Source organism: Delphinapterus leucas, chromosome 6, assembly GCF_059928025.1.
Source record: "Delphinapterus leucas isolate spDelLeu-1000000601 "Yukka" chromosome 6, BTC_Dleu_Yukka2, whole genome shotgun sequence".
Taxonomy (NCBI): Eukaryota; Metazoa; Chordata; class Mammalia; order Artiodactyla; family Monodontidae; genus Delphinapterus; species Delphinapterus leucas.
The window spans coordinates 113,170,312-113,186,792 of NC_143134.1; the positions used below are offsets into that span (position 1 = coordinate 113,170,312).

Consider the following 16,481-nt stretch of genomic DNA (forward strand, 5'->3'; position numbering starts at 1 on the left):
ACAGTGATGAAAGAACTGAATGAATGGTATTACCACCCCCAAAAAAGAAAGCTACCTTATTTACCCAAATAAGCTCCATATTGATTTTAAGTATTAAAAAATTAATTGGAAGAACTATGCAGAAACAAAGTTCTCTTTCAAACCTGAGATCTAAGGCAAAACTGGAAAACACCTACTGACCAATTAAACTACGTAAACACAAAATTTCTACACCAGACATCTAAAGCTACATTTAAAATGAATAAACTAGGAAAGGAATTTTCACCAACTATGACAAGTATTACATATAAAACATTTCTTTAAGTTCGAAGAATATCAAGACTATAGTAGATAAATAAGCTGAAAAGGCAAATAATTTATATGGGAAGAAACACAAGTTACAGTGTCATTTTTCACATCTCACCATAAACGTAAATGACAGAGAAAATCCCAAGTTAACATTTTTTCCCCACCATCCAGAACTAAAATATTAGTAGAATTCCTTCTTTAAAGAGTAAGTCAACTAAGTTATAACCTCTAAAACAAATTTTTTAAAAATCAAATGTCATTTAAAGAAATACCATCAGACTTGCTAAACAACATATTTCAAACATACTGATGATTAATATTTTTGTGCTTTTTCCCTCACTTACAACATCTTTTTAAAGCCTTTTCTCACTTATGGAAAAATTCACACAGCATCCTCCAGAACCAAAATATGAGGAGAAAAATATTCAGCACATTTTACCAATTAAAAAGTTAGGCACCAGATGTTATGACCTCATCTAACATCTCAAATTCACTTTAAGTATTAACTTTCCACAAAAAGCAAGGTTTCCATGATATTCAGTTCAGTGCCCTCAATACACTCAACACCTGACCCTATTATTTTAAAATTAAAAGCATGTGAAAAAAGGTGTCTTTTTCAGTTAAATACTCACACATTTTATAAACTCCAAACCCTTCATATCATTACTTAAAGGACTGGTTCAGGATTTTTAATTTCCATGGGGAAAAAACTGAGTTTCAGGTAGAAAGCTAGAGAAAAATTACATAATTTCAAGTTCAAGGTCACCTTAGCCATTTCTATCAGTTTGCTAATGCCAGTTTTATTAGAAAATATTATTTATGAGCATTCCCTCCTTTGTATTTAATAATTTACGGCCTGCAGGCTCATGGGGCTCCATCTTGTGGTTTAAAGGGCTCGTAATAAATCTGAACTCATTTGCTTTGCTTAAACAGTAGAATGCCATCTTTAGCTGATACACTGGAGCAAAAAATTACCACCACTTTTTTTCACTTGCCCTCACTGTTAACGGTTTCAACTTCAAGCGACTGAGATCTTTGGTAACTAAATTAAGGAAACATAAATAATAACCTACCATGGTTTTCTACAGTATTTTAGCTTCTTCTTCCGATCCTTTTCCCTCTTTCTTGTCGTCTTCACTAGACACTGTTTTCTGTGACAGTACCTCCTCATAAGCCTGAGTCCCCTGACAGCTCAGAGTCAATACGGCAAAGGTGTTTGAAGACTTGTTCTCTAGAATACACCTGCAAAAGAAAAAGAAAAACAACTTTTCAAAAATGCTTATTTAGAATTAGTTTCGTATCAGAGTGTGGAACCCATAAACATGTTATTGACAAAAATGAAACAATCTTTATAGAGGAAAATTACTTCATTTTAAACAAAAAGCTAATACACCCTTTGAAGGCCTGGGCCCAAGAGCCTAAGTGATATGGCCAGAAAAATAACCCTCCTGGTAGCCATAATGTGGCAGCTGGCTGACTTGCACTCAATGAGATGAATACATTAACAGACAGAGATTCATTAAAAAAGTACAACCGGAAAAAGTAATACTACTACTGGTGGCAAAAATGTTGCAATTAACCATGAGATTTTCAATGGAAACTGGCATTAGTCAGACCTATCTGAAAAGTAGATAAGACACCTGAAAATATAACACTGTTGATTGTAACCATGAAGCTTTTCCATTTGATACTGCCATCAGATTTACAGCAAATGTTGGAACCATGTTTCGTCTTTAATCATTTTAGGCCTAAAATTCAGAATGCTTTTTTGGCTCTGCTCCCCCAACCCCCAAGAGACCCTACTTCCCTCTCAACCTATATGCACTGTTATGCCAGACTCCTGAATATTCACTAAATCCTGATTTCATTACCCATGGATGACTCTCACCAGAATCCCACAGTATATTTCTGCCCAGAGGCCTAAACACCATTCTATTACCCCTTTGTTCCACTTTTATAAGATTTTATTCCAGATAAGGTAAAAAATAAGCTTTTCTGAGCACTGAAGTCCTTATATAAGCCCAGTGGTAAAAAAACAAAAAAACTAGAGAGAGACCATTAAAATAGAACATATGCCTTACATGGTTATCAGGAGTAACACACACCACAGGATATGTAAACACCCACAAAGAAAGAGCTCCCTCTTCATCTCAGTATCTTTCCTTTAAACTTTCCCTTAAATAATGAAACCCCCTTTTACTTTTTTTTTTTTTTTTTGCAGTATGCGGGCCTCTCACTGTTGTGGCCTCTCCCATTGCGGAGCACAGGCTCCGGACGCACGGGCTCAGCGGCCATGGCTCACGGGCCTAGCCGCTCCGCGGCATGTGGGATCTTCCGGGACCGGGGCACGAACCTGTGTCCCCTGCATCGGCAGGTGGACTCTCAACCACTGCGCCACCAGGGAAGCCCCCCCCTTTTACTTCTATCTACAATAATTTCCTATCAGTTGCTCTCTTAAAGAAAAAAATCCTTTTTGAATTCTTGGGACCAGGAAAGTTAAAGGTGACATTTAACTCTCCCCAATACTACAAATGAAAAAACAGACCCACATTTACAGTCAAATGATACTCAGTTGTGACCTACATGCAACACTATTCATATCTTATAACCAACTTCCCTGACTCTGACTTAACAAAATCCACCTGAAATAAGCTAGTGAAGATTGATTTTTTAAAAATTATGTAACAACGAATAGATAGAACTTACTTTGATTACTACACATATCAAAATCAAGGTAAGGAGGGAACACATAATGCTGCAATTCATAAGGTCCTTTTATACAACAAAGTTAAGAAACAAACTAAAACATGATCCCATGGTAAGAGATATCTCAAAGATCCTCCTGTCACTAAAATTATACCTTTTGTATAAAGATCGCACTATACAATTTAGAGTCTTTGGCACTTCCCATTCCCAACCCTACTCCATTCTAGAAGATTCAACCATTCAGTACTTAGCTGTGAATCCTGCAGCCAAAGATTGCTGCACTGATGAGAACTGAACTGAACTGCTCACAGGTGAGAACCGAAAACAAAGTCCACAAGCTGCTCGCTATAAAAAGGTAAAACCAATAAGTCAAACATATTAAGAAAGTTGACTGAAAGCAGAAAAAGAGGGAAGAATGTTAAGTAAAAGCTGATGTAGTGGAGAAACTGTGGATCACCAATAGCACTTTTCAGTCATCAGTATGGAGAGTAACCACCCTACCTATACATCAAGAAGCTCTGGGCTCATTCTTGCCGCTTTTATTCAACATAGTTTTGGAAGTCCTAGCCATAGCAATCAGTGAATAAAAAGAAATAAAAGAAATCCAAACTGGAAAGGAAGTAAAACCGTCCCTGTTTGCAGATGACATGATACTATATATGGAAACCCCTAAACATATCACCAGAAAACTACTAGAGCTCATCAGTGAATTTGGTAAAGTTGCAGGATACAAAATTAATACGGAAATCTGTTGCATTTCTATACACTAACAATGAAGTAACAAAAAGAGAAATTAAGGAAACAACCCCATTTACCATCACATCAAAAAGAATAAAATACCTAGGAATAAATCTACCTAAGAAGGCAAAAGACCTGTACTCTGAGAACTACAAGACACTGATGACAGAAACTGAAGATGACACAAACAGATAGAAAGATATACCATGTTCTTTACTATTAAAATGGCCATACTACCCAAGGCAATCTACAGACTCAATACAATTCCTATCAAATTACCAATGGCATTTTCCACAGAACTAGAACAAAAAATTTTTTAATTTGTATGGAAACACAAAAGACCCCGAATAGTCAAAACAATCTTGAGAAAGAACAGAGCTGGAAGAATCAAGTTCCCTGGCTTCAGACTATGCTACAAAGCTACAGTAATCAAAACAGTATGGTACTGCCACAAAAACAGACACATAGATCAATGGAACAGGGTAGACAGCCCAGAAATAAACCCACGCACTTATGGTCAGTTAATGTATGACAAAGGAGGCAAGAATATTCAATGGAGAAAAGACAGTCTCTTCAGTAAGTGGTGCTGGGAAAACTGGACAGCTGCATGTAAAACAATGAAATTAGAACATTCTCTAACACCATACACAAAAATAAACTCAAAATGGATTAAAGACCTGTATATAAGACTGGATACTATAAAACTCCTAGAGGAAAACATAGGCAGAACGCTCTTTGACATAAATTGCAGCAATGTTTTTTTGGATCCGTCTTCTAAAGTAAAGGAAATAAAAGCAAAAATAAACAAATGGGACCTAGTTAAACTTAAAAGCTTTTGCATAGCAAAGGAGACCATCGACAAAACGAAAAGACAACCTACTGAATGGGAGAGAATATTTGCAAACCATATGATGGGTAAGGGGTTAATAACCAACATATGTAAATGGCTCACACAACTCAATATCAAATAAACAACCCAATTTAAAAGCGGCAGAAGAAATGAATAGACATTTTTCTAAAGAGGAAATGCAGATGGCCAACAGGCACATGAAAAGATGCTCAACAGAGCTAATCATCAGTGAAATGCAAATCAAAACCACAATGAGATATCATCTCACACCTGTCAGAATGGCTATCATAACAAAGAACACAAATAACAAATGTTGGCGAGGACGTGGAGAAAAGGGACCCCTCAAACACTGTTGGAGGGAATGTAAACTGGTGCAGCCACTGTGGAAAACAGTGTAGAGGTTTCTCAAAAAACTAAAAATAGAACTACCTTATGACCCAGCAATTCCAGTCCTGGGAATACATCTAAAAAAACCCAAAAACACTAATTCGAAAAGATACACACACCCGAATGTTCATAGCAGAATTATTTACAATTGCTAAGATATGGAAGCAACGTAAGTGTCCACCAACAGATGAATGGATAAAGAAGATGTGGTATATATGTACTCGGCTGGCCAAAAGGTTCGTCTGGGCTTTTCCCATAAGACGGCTCTAGTAGCACTTAGCTGTCTTTAACTTCATCCAAAACAATTTTGTTAGATTGTATGCGACAGCTGTCACATCAGCTTGCATTTAAAAAAAGACTTAAGGCGACACAGGTTTGAGCCCTGGTCCCAGAGGATCCCACATGCCGTAGAGCAACTAAGCCTGTGCACCACAACTACTGAGACTACACTCTGAGAAGCTCACGCACCGCAACGAAGAGTAGCCCCCGCTCTCCACAACTAGAGAAAGCCCACATGCAGCAGTGAAGACCCAACGCAGCCAATAAATAAATAATTTTAAAAATTAAAAAATTAAAAACACTTGGAGTTTTAAATAAAGACATCAAAATAGGTGAATTTTTGTGTAGCCATTTTAATACTGAAGATGGAAGAAAAAAGCAACATTTTTAGCATATTATGCTTTATTATTTCAAGAAAGGTAAAAACTCACTGAAACGCAAAAAAAAAAAAAAAGATTTGTGCACTGTATGGAAAAGGTGCTGTGACTGATCAAACGTGTCAGAGTGGTTTGCAAAGTTTCGTGCTGGAGATTTCTTGCTGGACGATGCTCCACGGTCAGGTAGACCAGTTGAAGTTGATAGTGATCAAATCGAAACAATACTTGAGAACAGTGAACATTATACCACGTGGGAGATAGCGGACATACTCAAAGTACCCAAATCAAGCGCTGAAAATCATTTGCACCAGCTTGGTTATGCTCATCACTTTGATGTTTGGGTTCCACATAGGTTCAGCGAAAAAAACCTTCTTGACTGTATTTCTGCAGCAATTCTCTACTTAAACATAATGAAAACGTTCCGTTTTTAAAACAAATGTGATGGGTGATGAAAAGTGGATACTGTACAATAATGTGGAATGGAAGAGATCATGGGGCAAGCGAGATGAACCACCACCAACCACACCAAAGAAGGTGATGTTGTGTATATGGAAGGGAGTCCTCTATTATGAGCTCCTTCTGGAAAACCAAATGATTAATTCCAACAAGAACTGCTCCCAATTAGACCAACTGAAAGCGGCACTTGACGAAAAGTGTCCAGAATTAGTCAACAGAAAACGCATAATCTTCCATCAGGATAACACAAGACTGCATGTTTCTTTCATGACCAGGCAAAAACTGTTACTGTTTGGCTGGGAAGTTCTGATTCATCCACCATATCCATCAGACATTGAATCTTCAGATTTCCATTTATTTTGGTCTTCACAAAATTCTCTTAATGGAAAAAATTTCAATTCCCTGGAAGATGGTAAAAGGCACCTGGAACAGTTCTTTGCTCAAAAATACAAAATTTTTGGGAAGATGGAATTATGAATTTGCCTGAAAAATGGCAGAAGGTAGTGGAACGAAATGGTGAATATGTTGTTCAATAAAGTTCTTGGTGAAAGTGAAAAATGTGTCTTTTATTTTTACTTAAAAATCGAAGCAACTTTTTGGCCAACCCAATACAATGGAATACTACTCAGCCATAAAAAAGAACAAAATTTTGCCCTTTGTTGCAACATGGATGGACTTAGAGGGCATTATGCTAAGTTAAATAAGTCAGAAAGAGAAAGACAAATACTGTATGATATCACTTATATGTGGAATCTAAAAAATACAACAAACTAGTGAACACAACACAAAAAGAAGCAGACTCACAGATACAGAGAATAAACTAGTGGTTACTGGCAGGGGGTGGGGGGACAAAACAGCGGTGGGGGAGTAGGAGATACAAACTATTGGGTATAAGATACAAACTATTGGGTATAAGATAGGCCACAAGGATGTACTGTACAACACGGGGAATATAGCCAATATTTTGTAATAACTGTAAATGGAGTGTAGCCTTTTAAAATTGTATAAAAAATTAAAAATTTTTTTTTAAAAAGCAGCTCTGGGGACTTCAGGGTATTATAGCATAGTGCAATAATTCATGATATCATCTCAGAATCATATTCTGTCGATGCTGTAAAAGGAACTTAGAAATCATCTGGTCCAATTCCACCTACCCCTCAGTTTAAAGTGAACTACAATCAGAGATATTAAAGAAGTCACACAACTAATCAGGGACAAAGCGTGGTCCAAAACCTAAGTCATAGCCCAATGACTTTTCCCTACTATATCTGACTGAAAAAAAAAAAAAGTTATATTTGGTAGACTGTGAGCTGATAGAAACTGCAACACATTTTTAAAGAGTTTCTCTCTAAAACAGTGATTAACTTAGTGGATAAAATTCTGGCCTTGAAATTTTAAAAAAGACTCAACTTCACCATTTAATAGCTCTGTGACCTTAGAAAGTTATGTGACTCAAAATCACTTAATTTCCTTGGGTCTCAGTTTCCTTAACCTATACAGTGAGAAAATATTCCACTACTAATTAACAGCTAACAGTTATGGGACTCACATTCTGTACCAGGCACTGTTCTAAGAGCTTTTGATATATTAATTCATTTAATCCTCACAACAATCTTTTTTTAAAAATTTATTTGGCTGCATCGGGTCCCAGTTGCGGCACGCGGGATCTTCATTGCGGCATGCAGGTTGTGATGCATGGGCTCCAGAGCGCACAGGCTCAGTAGCTGTGGCGTTGCGGGCTTAGATGTCCTGTGGCATGTGGGATCTTAGTTCCCCAACAAGGGACTGAACCCGAGTCCCCTGCATTGGAAGGTAGATTCGTAACCACTGGACCACCGGGGAAGTCCCACAACAATCTTAATATCTCCACTTAACATATAAGGAAGCTAGAGCATAAAGAGACAATATAATCTAATTAAAATCACAAAGCAAAAGTACATACCAGAGCTAAGATTCAAAGCAAGACAATCCCTTTCCATAATATTTTTGCTCTAAAGGCACTTACACTTATGTTAGTGGATAAACTTTAGCTCTTTCAACAAATATGTCTATGTGAATTACAAAGGCCATATAGGACACCGGCTTTGGAGTCAGGTCTAGCTTCAACTACCAACTTCGTTGCCACTTCACTTCTCTTAGCCAGAGCTTCCTCACCTGTGCAATGAGATGAACAGTATTTACTTCAAACTAAATGAGGCAGGTTGTTAAAAATACTTAAAAGTATTTGGCATATAGTATATGCTCAATATATGGCTTCAGAAGGGAAAAAAAACTCAAGTATCAAAATGTTTTGCTTATATATCAGATATACGTTCTCTGATATATATATCAGATATATATTTCTCTGAAAAACAGAGCTCAGAAAAACATTAGCTGTGTTCTACTTATTAAGTAAGAGTAGTTGTATGCAGAGGGTGGAGTGTGTATATATGGGCATGTGTGTGCCTGTGTATCACTTTTTTTATTAACTACTATTTTTTTCAATTAATAGACATTGTTTTTTTAGAGCAGCCTTAGGTTTACAGAAAAATTGAGTGGGAAATAGAAAGAATCCCATATACCACTTCTTCCTAACACACACACACACACACACACACACACACACACACACACACAGTTTCCCCTATTATTAACATCTTGCATTAGTGTGGTAGATTTGTTACAACTAATGAACCAATGTTAATACAATATTATTAACTGAAGACCACAGTTTACATCAGGGTTCATTCTTTGTGTTATACCTTCTCTGAGTCTTGACAAAAGGATTATGACATGCACCCACCATTACAGAATCATCCAGAACAGTTTCACTGCCCTAAAAATCCCAGGTCCACCTATTTGACCCTCCCTCTTCCAAATGTCACATAGTTGAAATCATACAGTATGTAGCCTTTTCACTAAGCAATATGCACTTAAGATTCCTCCATGCCGGGACTTCCTTGGTGGTGCAGTGGTTAAGAATCTGCCTGCCAAAGGCAGGGGACACGGGTTCGAGCCCTGGTCCGGGAAGATCCCACATGCCGCAGGGCAACTAAGCTCGTGCACCACAACTACTGAGCCTGCGATCTAGAGCCCGCGCTCTAGAGCCCACGTGCCACAACTACTGAAGCCCACATGCCTAGAGCCTGTGCTCAGCAACGAGAAGCCACCGCAATGAGAAACCTGCGCACCGCAACGAGGAGTAGCCCCCGCTCACCACAACCAGAGAAAGCCCGCGCGCAGCAACAAAGACCCAACGCAGCCACAAATTAAATAAATTTTTTTTTAAAAAAGATTCCTCCATGTCATTTCTTCTTATCACTGAAAAATATTCCACTGTCTGGATATACCACAGTTTGTTTATCCATTCACCTACCAAGTGTTGGCAATTATGAATAAAGCTGCTGTAAACATTCGTGTGCAGGTTTTCAACCCATTTGGGTAAATACCAAGGAGTATGACCACAGGATCATATGGTGAAACTATGTTTAGTTTTGTAAGAAACTTCCAGACTGTCTTTCATCCAAAGTAGCTGTACCATTTTGCATTCCCACCAGGAAAGAATGAGAGTTCCTGCTGCTCCACATCCTCATCAGCATTTGGTGCTGTCAAAGTTTGGGTCTTCAGCCATTCTAATAGGTGTGTAATGGTATCTCACTATCATCTGAAATTGAAATTCCTTGATGATGTATGATGTTGAGCATCTTTTCATATGCTTATTTGCCATGTGTATACCTTCTTTAGTGAGGTGTCTGTTCAGGTCTTCTGCCCTTTTTTAATTGGGTTGTCGGTTTAATTTTATGACTTCTTTGTATATTTTGGATACCGGTCCTTTATCTGATATGTGTTTTGCGAAGATTTTCTCCCAGTCTGGTACTTGTCTTCTCATCCTCTTAAGAGTGTCTTTCATAAAACAGAAGTTTTTAGTTTTAATGAATCCCAGCTTATCAAATTTTTCTTTCATGGATCATATTTTTGGTGGCGTTGTATGTCCTTTTTAACTAACCTTTAAAGGTGAAAGCTTTAGATGTCAGGCTACCCAGCCCACAAAGCTAGGTTTTTGTATGTATGAATATTAGACCCTCTTCTTAGGAGCAAATCTCAAAACTGGAGAATGACAATGCTTTCTATATTCAAACTATAAAATTTAGTCAAATATTTAGGAATTTTTCTGAAATGAAATTAGGAGAAAATATTAAAAATTAAGGCAAAAAATACTTAAATATACTTACTTTCTCGAAAAATTCCAAATAATGTCTTGTAAACAGTGTGACATAGAATCCAAGAAATTATTTACTCTCAAAATAATAACTGAATAGAAAACTTTAAATTTTGCTAATACTAACATCTGCAACCTCTCCAGAAGGAGCTATGTGAAAATCAAATATCCAGGCTCTACTTCTCCATTACAAAAGAACAATCACATGTCCACTACATTAAAGATGGGCAAATAAAATTAGAAAAAGATACCTCACTGATACGCCAAGAGGATTACTTTAAGATAAAGAGATTTACCAGTAAATACATACTTACTAATTGCCTGTTCTGTAACTTGGTACTGTGCTTGATAGCACAGGGCATATGAAAATGAACCAATTCAGATACATTAAGAGAAGAGCAAATACATATAAATTCAATACTTCCTCCAAATCCCTTCAAATAAACTAAACTTTCCCTACGTGGTGGCATTCAGTTTCTGTACAATACTAATGTGAAAAGAATACTGAATTTCCGTACTTTCCTCGGAAAATTTCCTTTTATTTTCTATATTAAAACGGCACTAGGGGAATGCTAAACTGAAAAACCTTTAAATTACTTATACCTACTCCGAAAATCCAGCTCTTCATTCCTACCCCAAAACACCTATAATGATGGAAAAGCTCAATCCCACCATATCACTTGAAGCCTTGCAACACTGGGCTCAGGCCAAAAGGTCCCTGCTCAATTAACAATTTAAACAAGGATGGCACAACGGCTGCAGCGCTAACATAAAATGCACTGTACAAGCCGGCTAGGTCAATCAGAATGCTTTCTGAACACTTACTGTCAGTGAGCAGGATGAAAAAGATGTTATCAAGTAACCAATCCAAGGAAGTGGTGACAGGAAACCACATCTCCTCACTGAAAGCACACACACTAGCCCTTCCCCATTCCTGATGGAATAGTGACAGAAGTGAAAGAACTCTATCCACCAGTTAGACGACTCATTTGGTTAAAGAACCAAAATTTAGTGCATCTCAACAAGTCTTTATTGAGCACCTATAATAAGCCAGCCACTGTTCTAGGCACTTAGGATGCATCAGTGAACAAAACAGACAAAAACCCCTGCCCTTGTGTTTAAGTCCAGAGTTGGGGAAACAACCAAAAAGCAGTAAATGTAAAAACAAGTAATTTAAACAGTATGTGAGAAGGTGTGAGGTGCTATGGAAAAGAAAGAGCAGGGGACAGCACACATACGTGCAGGTACTATACAGAGGAGGGTGCGATTTTAAATAGATGGTCAGTCCTCATGGAGAAGGTGATGCCTGAGCAAACCTTGATGGGGTGAGGGAGTGAGCCATGCAGAGATCTCAGGAACGAGCATTCCTGGCAGGGGACGAAGACTGTGCCTGGTTAGATAGAGGCACAGGAGGCCACTGTGGCTGGACGACTGGAGTAGGCTGGGTGGGGAGAGAAGGGCAATGAGGACTGAGGGTGGGAGTGAGGAACCAGATCATACAGGGCAGAGGTTGGCAAACATTTTCTTTAAAGGACCAGATAAAAAGTACTTTAGGCTTTCGAGCCATAAGGTCTCTACTACTCAACTCTGCCTTTGTAGTGCAAATGTAGCCATAACACAGTGTGCAAACAAATGGGTGTGGCTGTATTCCAATACAACTTTATTTATGGGCACTGAAATTTCAACTTCATATGATGTTCATGTCACAAAGTATGTTTTTTTTTTTAACCATTTAAAAATGTAAAAATCATTCTTAGCCCACAGGTCACACAAAAACAGGCAATGGGGCTTCCCTGGTGGCACAGTGGTTGAGAGTCCGCCTGCCGATGCGGGGGACGCGGGTTCGTGCCCCGGTCCGGGAGGATCCCACGTGCCGCGGAGCGGCTGGGTCCATGAGCCATGGCCGCTGGGCCTGCGCGTCCGGAGCCTGTGCTCCGCAGCGGGAGGGGCCACAGCGGTGAGAGGCCCGCAAACCGCAAAAAAAATAAATAAATTAAAAAAACAAGAAACAGGCAATGGATCCAAATGTGGTCCAGGGGCCACCGTTTGTCAATTCCTGAAACAGGAGGTCCTTCTAGTCATCTTAAGGACTATGGCTTTTACTCTGAGTGAGACACGGAACCCTTAGAGGGTTTTGAGCAGAGCACTGACAATATCTGATTCATGTTTTTAAAAGATCACTATGCTTGCTATGTTGAAATACATTGTAGAGAGGGCAAGGGTGGAAGGAAGGAGACCACTAAGAAAGTTTAGCAATCAGAGAATAGATATATTCTGAAGGGAAAGATGGCATGTCTTCCTAGTAGAATGGATGTGGAGTGGGAGCGAGGTGGAGGCGTCAGGATTGACTTCAAGGTTTTTGGCCTGAGCAACTGAGTTAGGGAAGGTGCAGGGAGAGGCGGTTTGGGGATTAAGAACAGGAATTCAGGTTTGGACATGTTGAGCTTGAGATAATTATTAGATATACAAGTAGGCAACTATAGCATATGAACCTATAGTTTAGAAGAGAGATCTGGATTAGGTTATAAATTTGGTACTTTTCAGCATATAGGTAGTATGCAAAGCCACAAGATCACCAAGGGAGTAGGTGCACCAACGAACAGGAAAAAGAGGCACAACTAGCCAGAGAAGTGCCTGAGAGATACTAGGAAAACGAAGACTGTGCTGTTCTGAGAGCCATGTAAAGAAAACATAAATGAGGCAAACTCTCTGAATTCAAAACAGGAAAAGAGATACAGCATGAGAATGGAAATCCTGAGTTTCAGTCTTTGTTTTACTACTAAAGATGTTTATAACTCAAAGATATGGAAGTCTTGTATACTACTGTGAATAGTTTTGCCGTGTTTTACTATTTACAGGAATCTATCTTCTCCTAAACTATTCTATCCCCACTTCAGACCATCTTTGGGGAAAATTTTACTTTGAGAACATCAAGCTCCCCTTCAAAACCTTCCATGATGGGGACTTCCCAGGTGGCGCAGGGGTTAAGACTCCGCGCTCCCAATGCCGGGGGCCTGGGTTCGACCCCTGGTCAGGTAACTAGATCCCACATGAATTCCGCAACTAAGCCCATGTGCCACAACTAAGGAGTCAGCGAGCCACAACTAAGGAGCCCACCTGCTGCAACTAAGACCAGTGCAAATTAATTAATTAAATGAAATAAAATAAAGTAATAAATAAAATTTTAGAAAAGCTTTCATTGACTACTCAATAGCTTAACTGGCATTCCACTCAAATACTGGGTGTCACCAAGGCCCTCCATAATACAACACGTATGCAATTCTGTCCCTGTCATTTCTCTCATCACTGTAGTTCCAGCCAAAAAGAGAATAATGAATCTTCCCCTGAATACCATACAATGTGCTACCGCTAAGCTCCAAGTTAAACCCTTCCCTTACCTGGACTGCAACCTCTACTCCACTATGATTTGCCCTTGTTCTATTCATCAAATGTCCATCTCAAATCTACCCTTCCAGGAAGCCTTACCTAATACTTGAGGTTAATATAAATTTCTTCTTTCTTTGAGCCATCCAGGCCTTTTTCAACTTCCTTTATGACATTTCTATTACTCAGTCTTAGTTATTTTTATCACAAGCTCCTTAATGAAATTACTTATCTTTATCTCCACAGCACCTACAGTGCCCTGCACTCAGGAGAGGCTCAATAAAAATCTGAATTCAACCCTAGATTTCTCTTTCCTTAGAGAGTGCCATTAACTGTAGAATCCAAGAAGGCTCTATCTGAAATGTCACCGTCTCTTCCCATATATTTCCACAGCTGTCATCATCACAGTGACTTACAGGCAATTTCTGACTCTTCTTCCATAAGCACAATTTCCACTGTTTATTTGCCTTATTTCACCCATCTTAGATTAATCTCCCAAACTCCCTTCCACTCCTTCAGGATGGACTTTAGTACTTAGTTCATCTCTAATTCCTGGCATAATTCTTAGTAATTTCCAGAACCACATAGATGATCCTTCTAAAATTCTAAAATCCTTGTATTCTTTTCCTCCAATGTTCTCATCTCCTTTCCTACCCTAGGTACCCACTCCCCACCAGGACCCATAATCTACTAACCCAACCACCTTTCAGAGTCCCTCACCCTTTGCATGCCCTCACTTCTGTGCTTATCCAACTGAGATTACACAATCCATCATCTATCACTGATTTTCACCAGCAATTTCCTTTGTTATCCTACCCTGGCAAAACCCCAACCCTGATCATACCCAAGACTCTTAACTATACCCCACCAGTAACCCTGGAATGTGGCAGGGGGGTGAGGGGGAAATCACATAATAGTGCTAATTGGTTCTTTTTTTTTTTGATGTGGACCATTTTTAAAGTCCTTATTGAATTTGTTACAGAATTGCTTCTGTTTTATGTTTTGGTTTTTTGGCCGAGAGGCATGTGGGAGCTTAGCTCCCTGACAAGGGATCAAACCCACACCCTCTGCATTGGAAGGCGAAGTCTTAACCACTGGACCGCCAGGGAAGTCCCAGTTCTTTTTCTAAATTCATGATTTAACTTCAAAAGGCCCAATAATCAACAGTTCCCAAACACGGGTGGTACTGAAACCCTGGGGGATTTAAAAACGTGAGGTAAAGTTTGCTGGTTGTCACAATGACTAGGTGGGTAATCCTGGCATTTGGTACCCTGGGATGCTAAACACCTGCAACGCCCAAGGAGTCCCATTAAAAAAAACAAATATTCATTCACTTCCCACTTTCCTAATGATTGTTTCACATCTTCTCTTGTCTCATCACATCTGTATTTTCTTCCCATATCCTCGCATTCAACTGGTCATCCTCCTGCTTCCTATTTCATGCAAAATATCAACGTTGCTGCATCTTTTCCCATATATTCTTCCTTCTTTCCTGTTTTACAAATGAACTGTCCCTATTCCTATCTAATGGAAATCTTTCCACTCAAATCCTCTAGATCCTATCCCCTCAAGAATATCACTCCTGTAATCACCCCCCTCCTCTCTCTTGAATAAATTTCCTCGACCTCTTGCCTCCCCACGGCCGGATTCTCTGCCTCTCTTAAGGCATAATTCTTTGAGTTCACACTTTTGGTTTCCACTTCCTCTCCTCCCATTCTCTCTTAAATTCACCCCAATCAGCCTCTCACCCCAATGCTCCACCGAAACAGCTCTTGTCAAGTCCCATAGGACTTCCATGGAGTTCAATGCTGTGAACAATTCTCGGCCCTCATTTTAGTCAACCTCTCAGCAAGAGCTGACACAGCTGACTGCTCCCTGCTTAACCATTTTACTTCCCTTGGCTCCCATCCAGTACACTACCCTCTTTGTTCTCCCCCTACTTCATAAATTACTCTGCCATCTCCCTTCTTTCTTATATCCACAACCTAAATGCTGGAGTGCCTCTGGACACACACCTCACTCTTAATCTCTTTACTATTCTACACACACTCCCTTGGCAATATCATCCAGGCTTGATGCTTTAAATACCATGTGTACACTGAGGACTCCCAAATTTATATCACCCTGAGTTTCAGACTCACACTCAAGTACACAATCAACACACCCACCTAGATGTCTAATAAACATCTTAAACTTAATATGTCCCAGATCAACTCGTGACCTCCTCCCTCAAAAAAACAAAACTAAAACGAGCTTTGCTACTCACTCCCAGTCTTCCCTCTCTCAAAAGAAGGCAAATACCCCATCCTACAGCAGCTCATGCCAAAAACCTGGGGGAGTCATCCTTGACACCTCTCTTCCTCTCACATCCACATCTGATCCATCACCAAATCCTTCACTTTTACCTTGTTCTCTTGCTTCCCCACCTAGAGTTTATTCTCAGCAAGGGTAACCAGTGTTCCCTTTAAAATTTAAATTACGTCATGTCACAGCCAAGACATGAAAGCAACCTAAATATCCACCAATAGACAGATGGATAAAGAAGATGTGGTACATATATACAATGGAAAATTACTCAGCCATAAAAAAGAATGAAATAATGTCATTTGCAGCAACATGGATGGACCTAGAGATTACCATACTAAGTGAAGTAAGTCAGACACAGAAAGATAAATATCATATGATATCACTTATATTGTGGAATCTAAAAAATGATACAAATGAACATATTTACAAAATATAAACAGACTCACAGACATAGAAAAACTTATGGTTACCAAAGGGGAATGGTTGAGGGGGGGGAGGGAAAAATTAGGAG

General features: G+C 39.2%; 1 protein-coding gene across 6 annotated transcripts in view; it reads right to left on the bottom strand.

The window, feature by feature from the left end:
• The window catches only part of STRBP (spermatid perinuclear RNA binding protein), a 150,839-nt gene that overhangs the window by 70,073 nt on the left and 64,285 nt on the right, over positions 1-16,481 (bottom strand). For all 6 annotated transcript variants that reach the window (XR_016393644.1, XM_089913722.1, XM_089913724.1 and 3 more), the window contains exon 2: positions 1,362-1,530. Coding sequence is in view for 5 of the 6 variants with exons in the window: in XM_089913722.1 (XP_089769848.1) it covers positions 1,362-1,364 (3 nt within the window). In the remaining variant the exon portion in view is untranslated. The remainder of the gene's footprint in view (positions 1-1,361; positions 1,531-16,481) is intronic.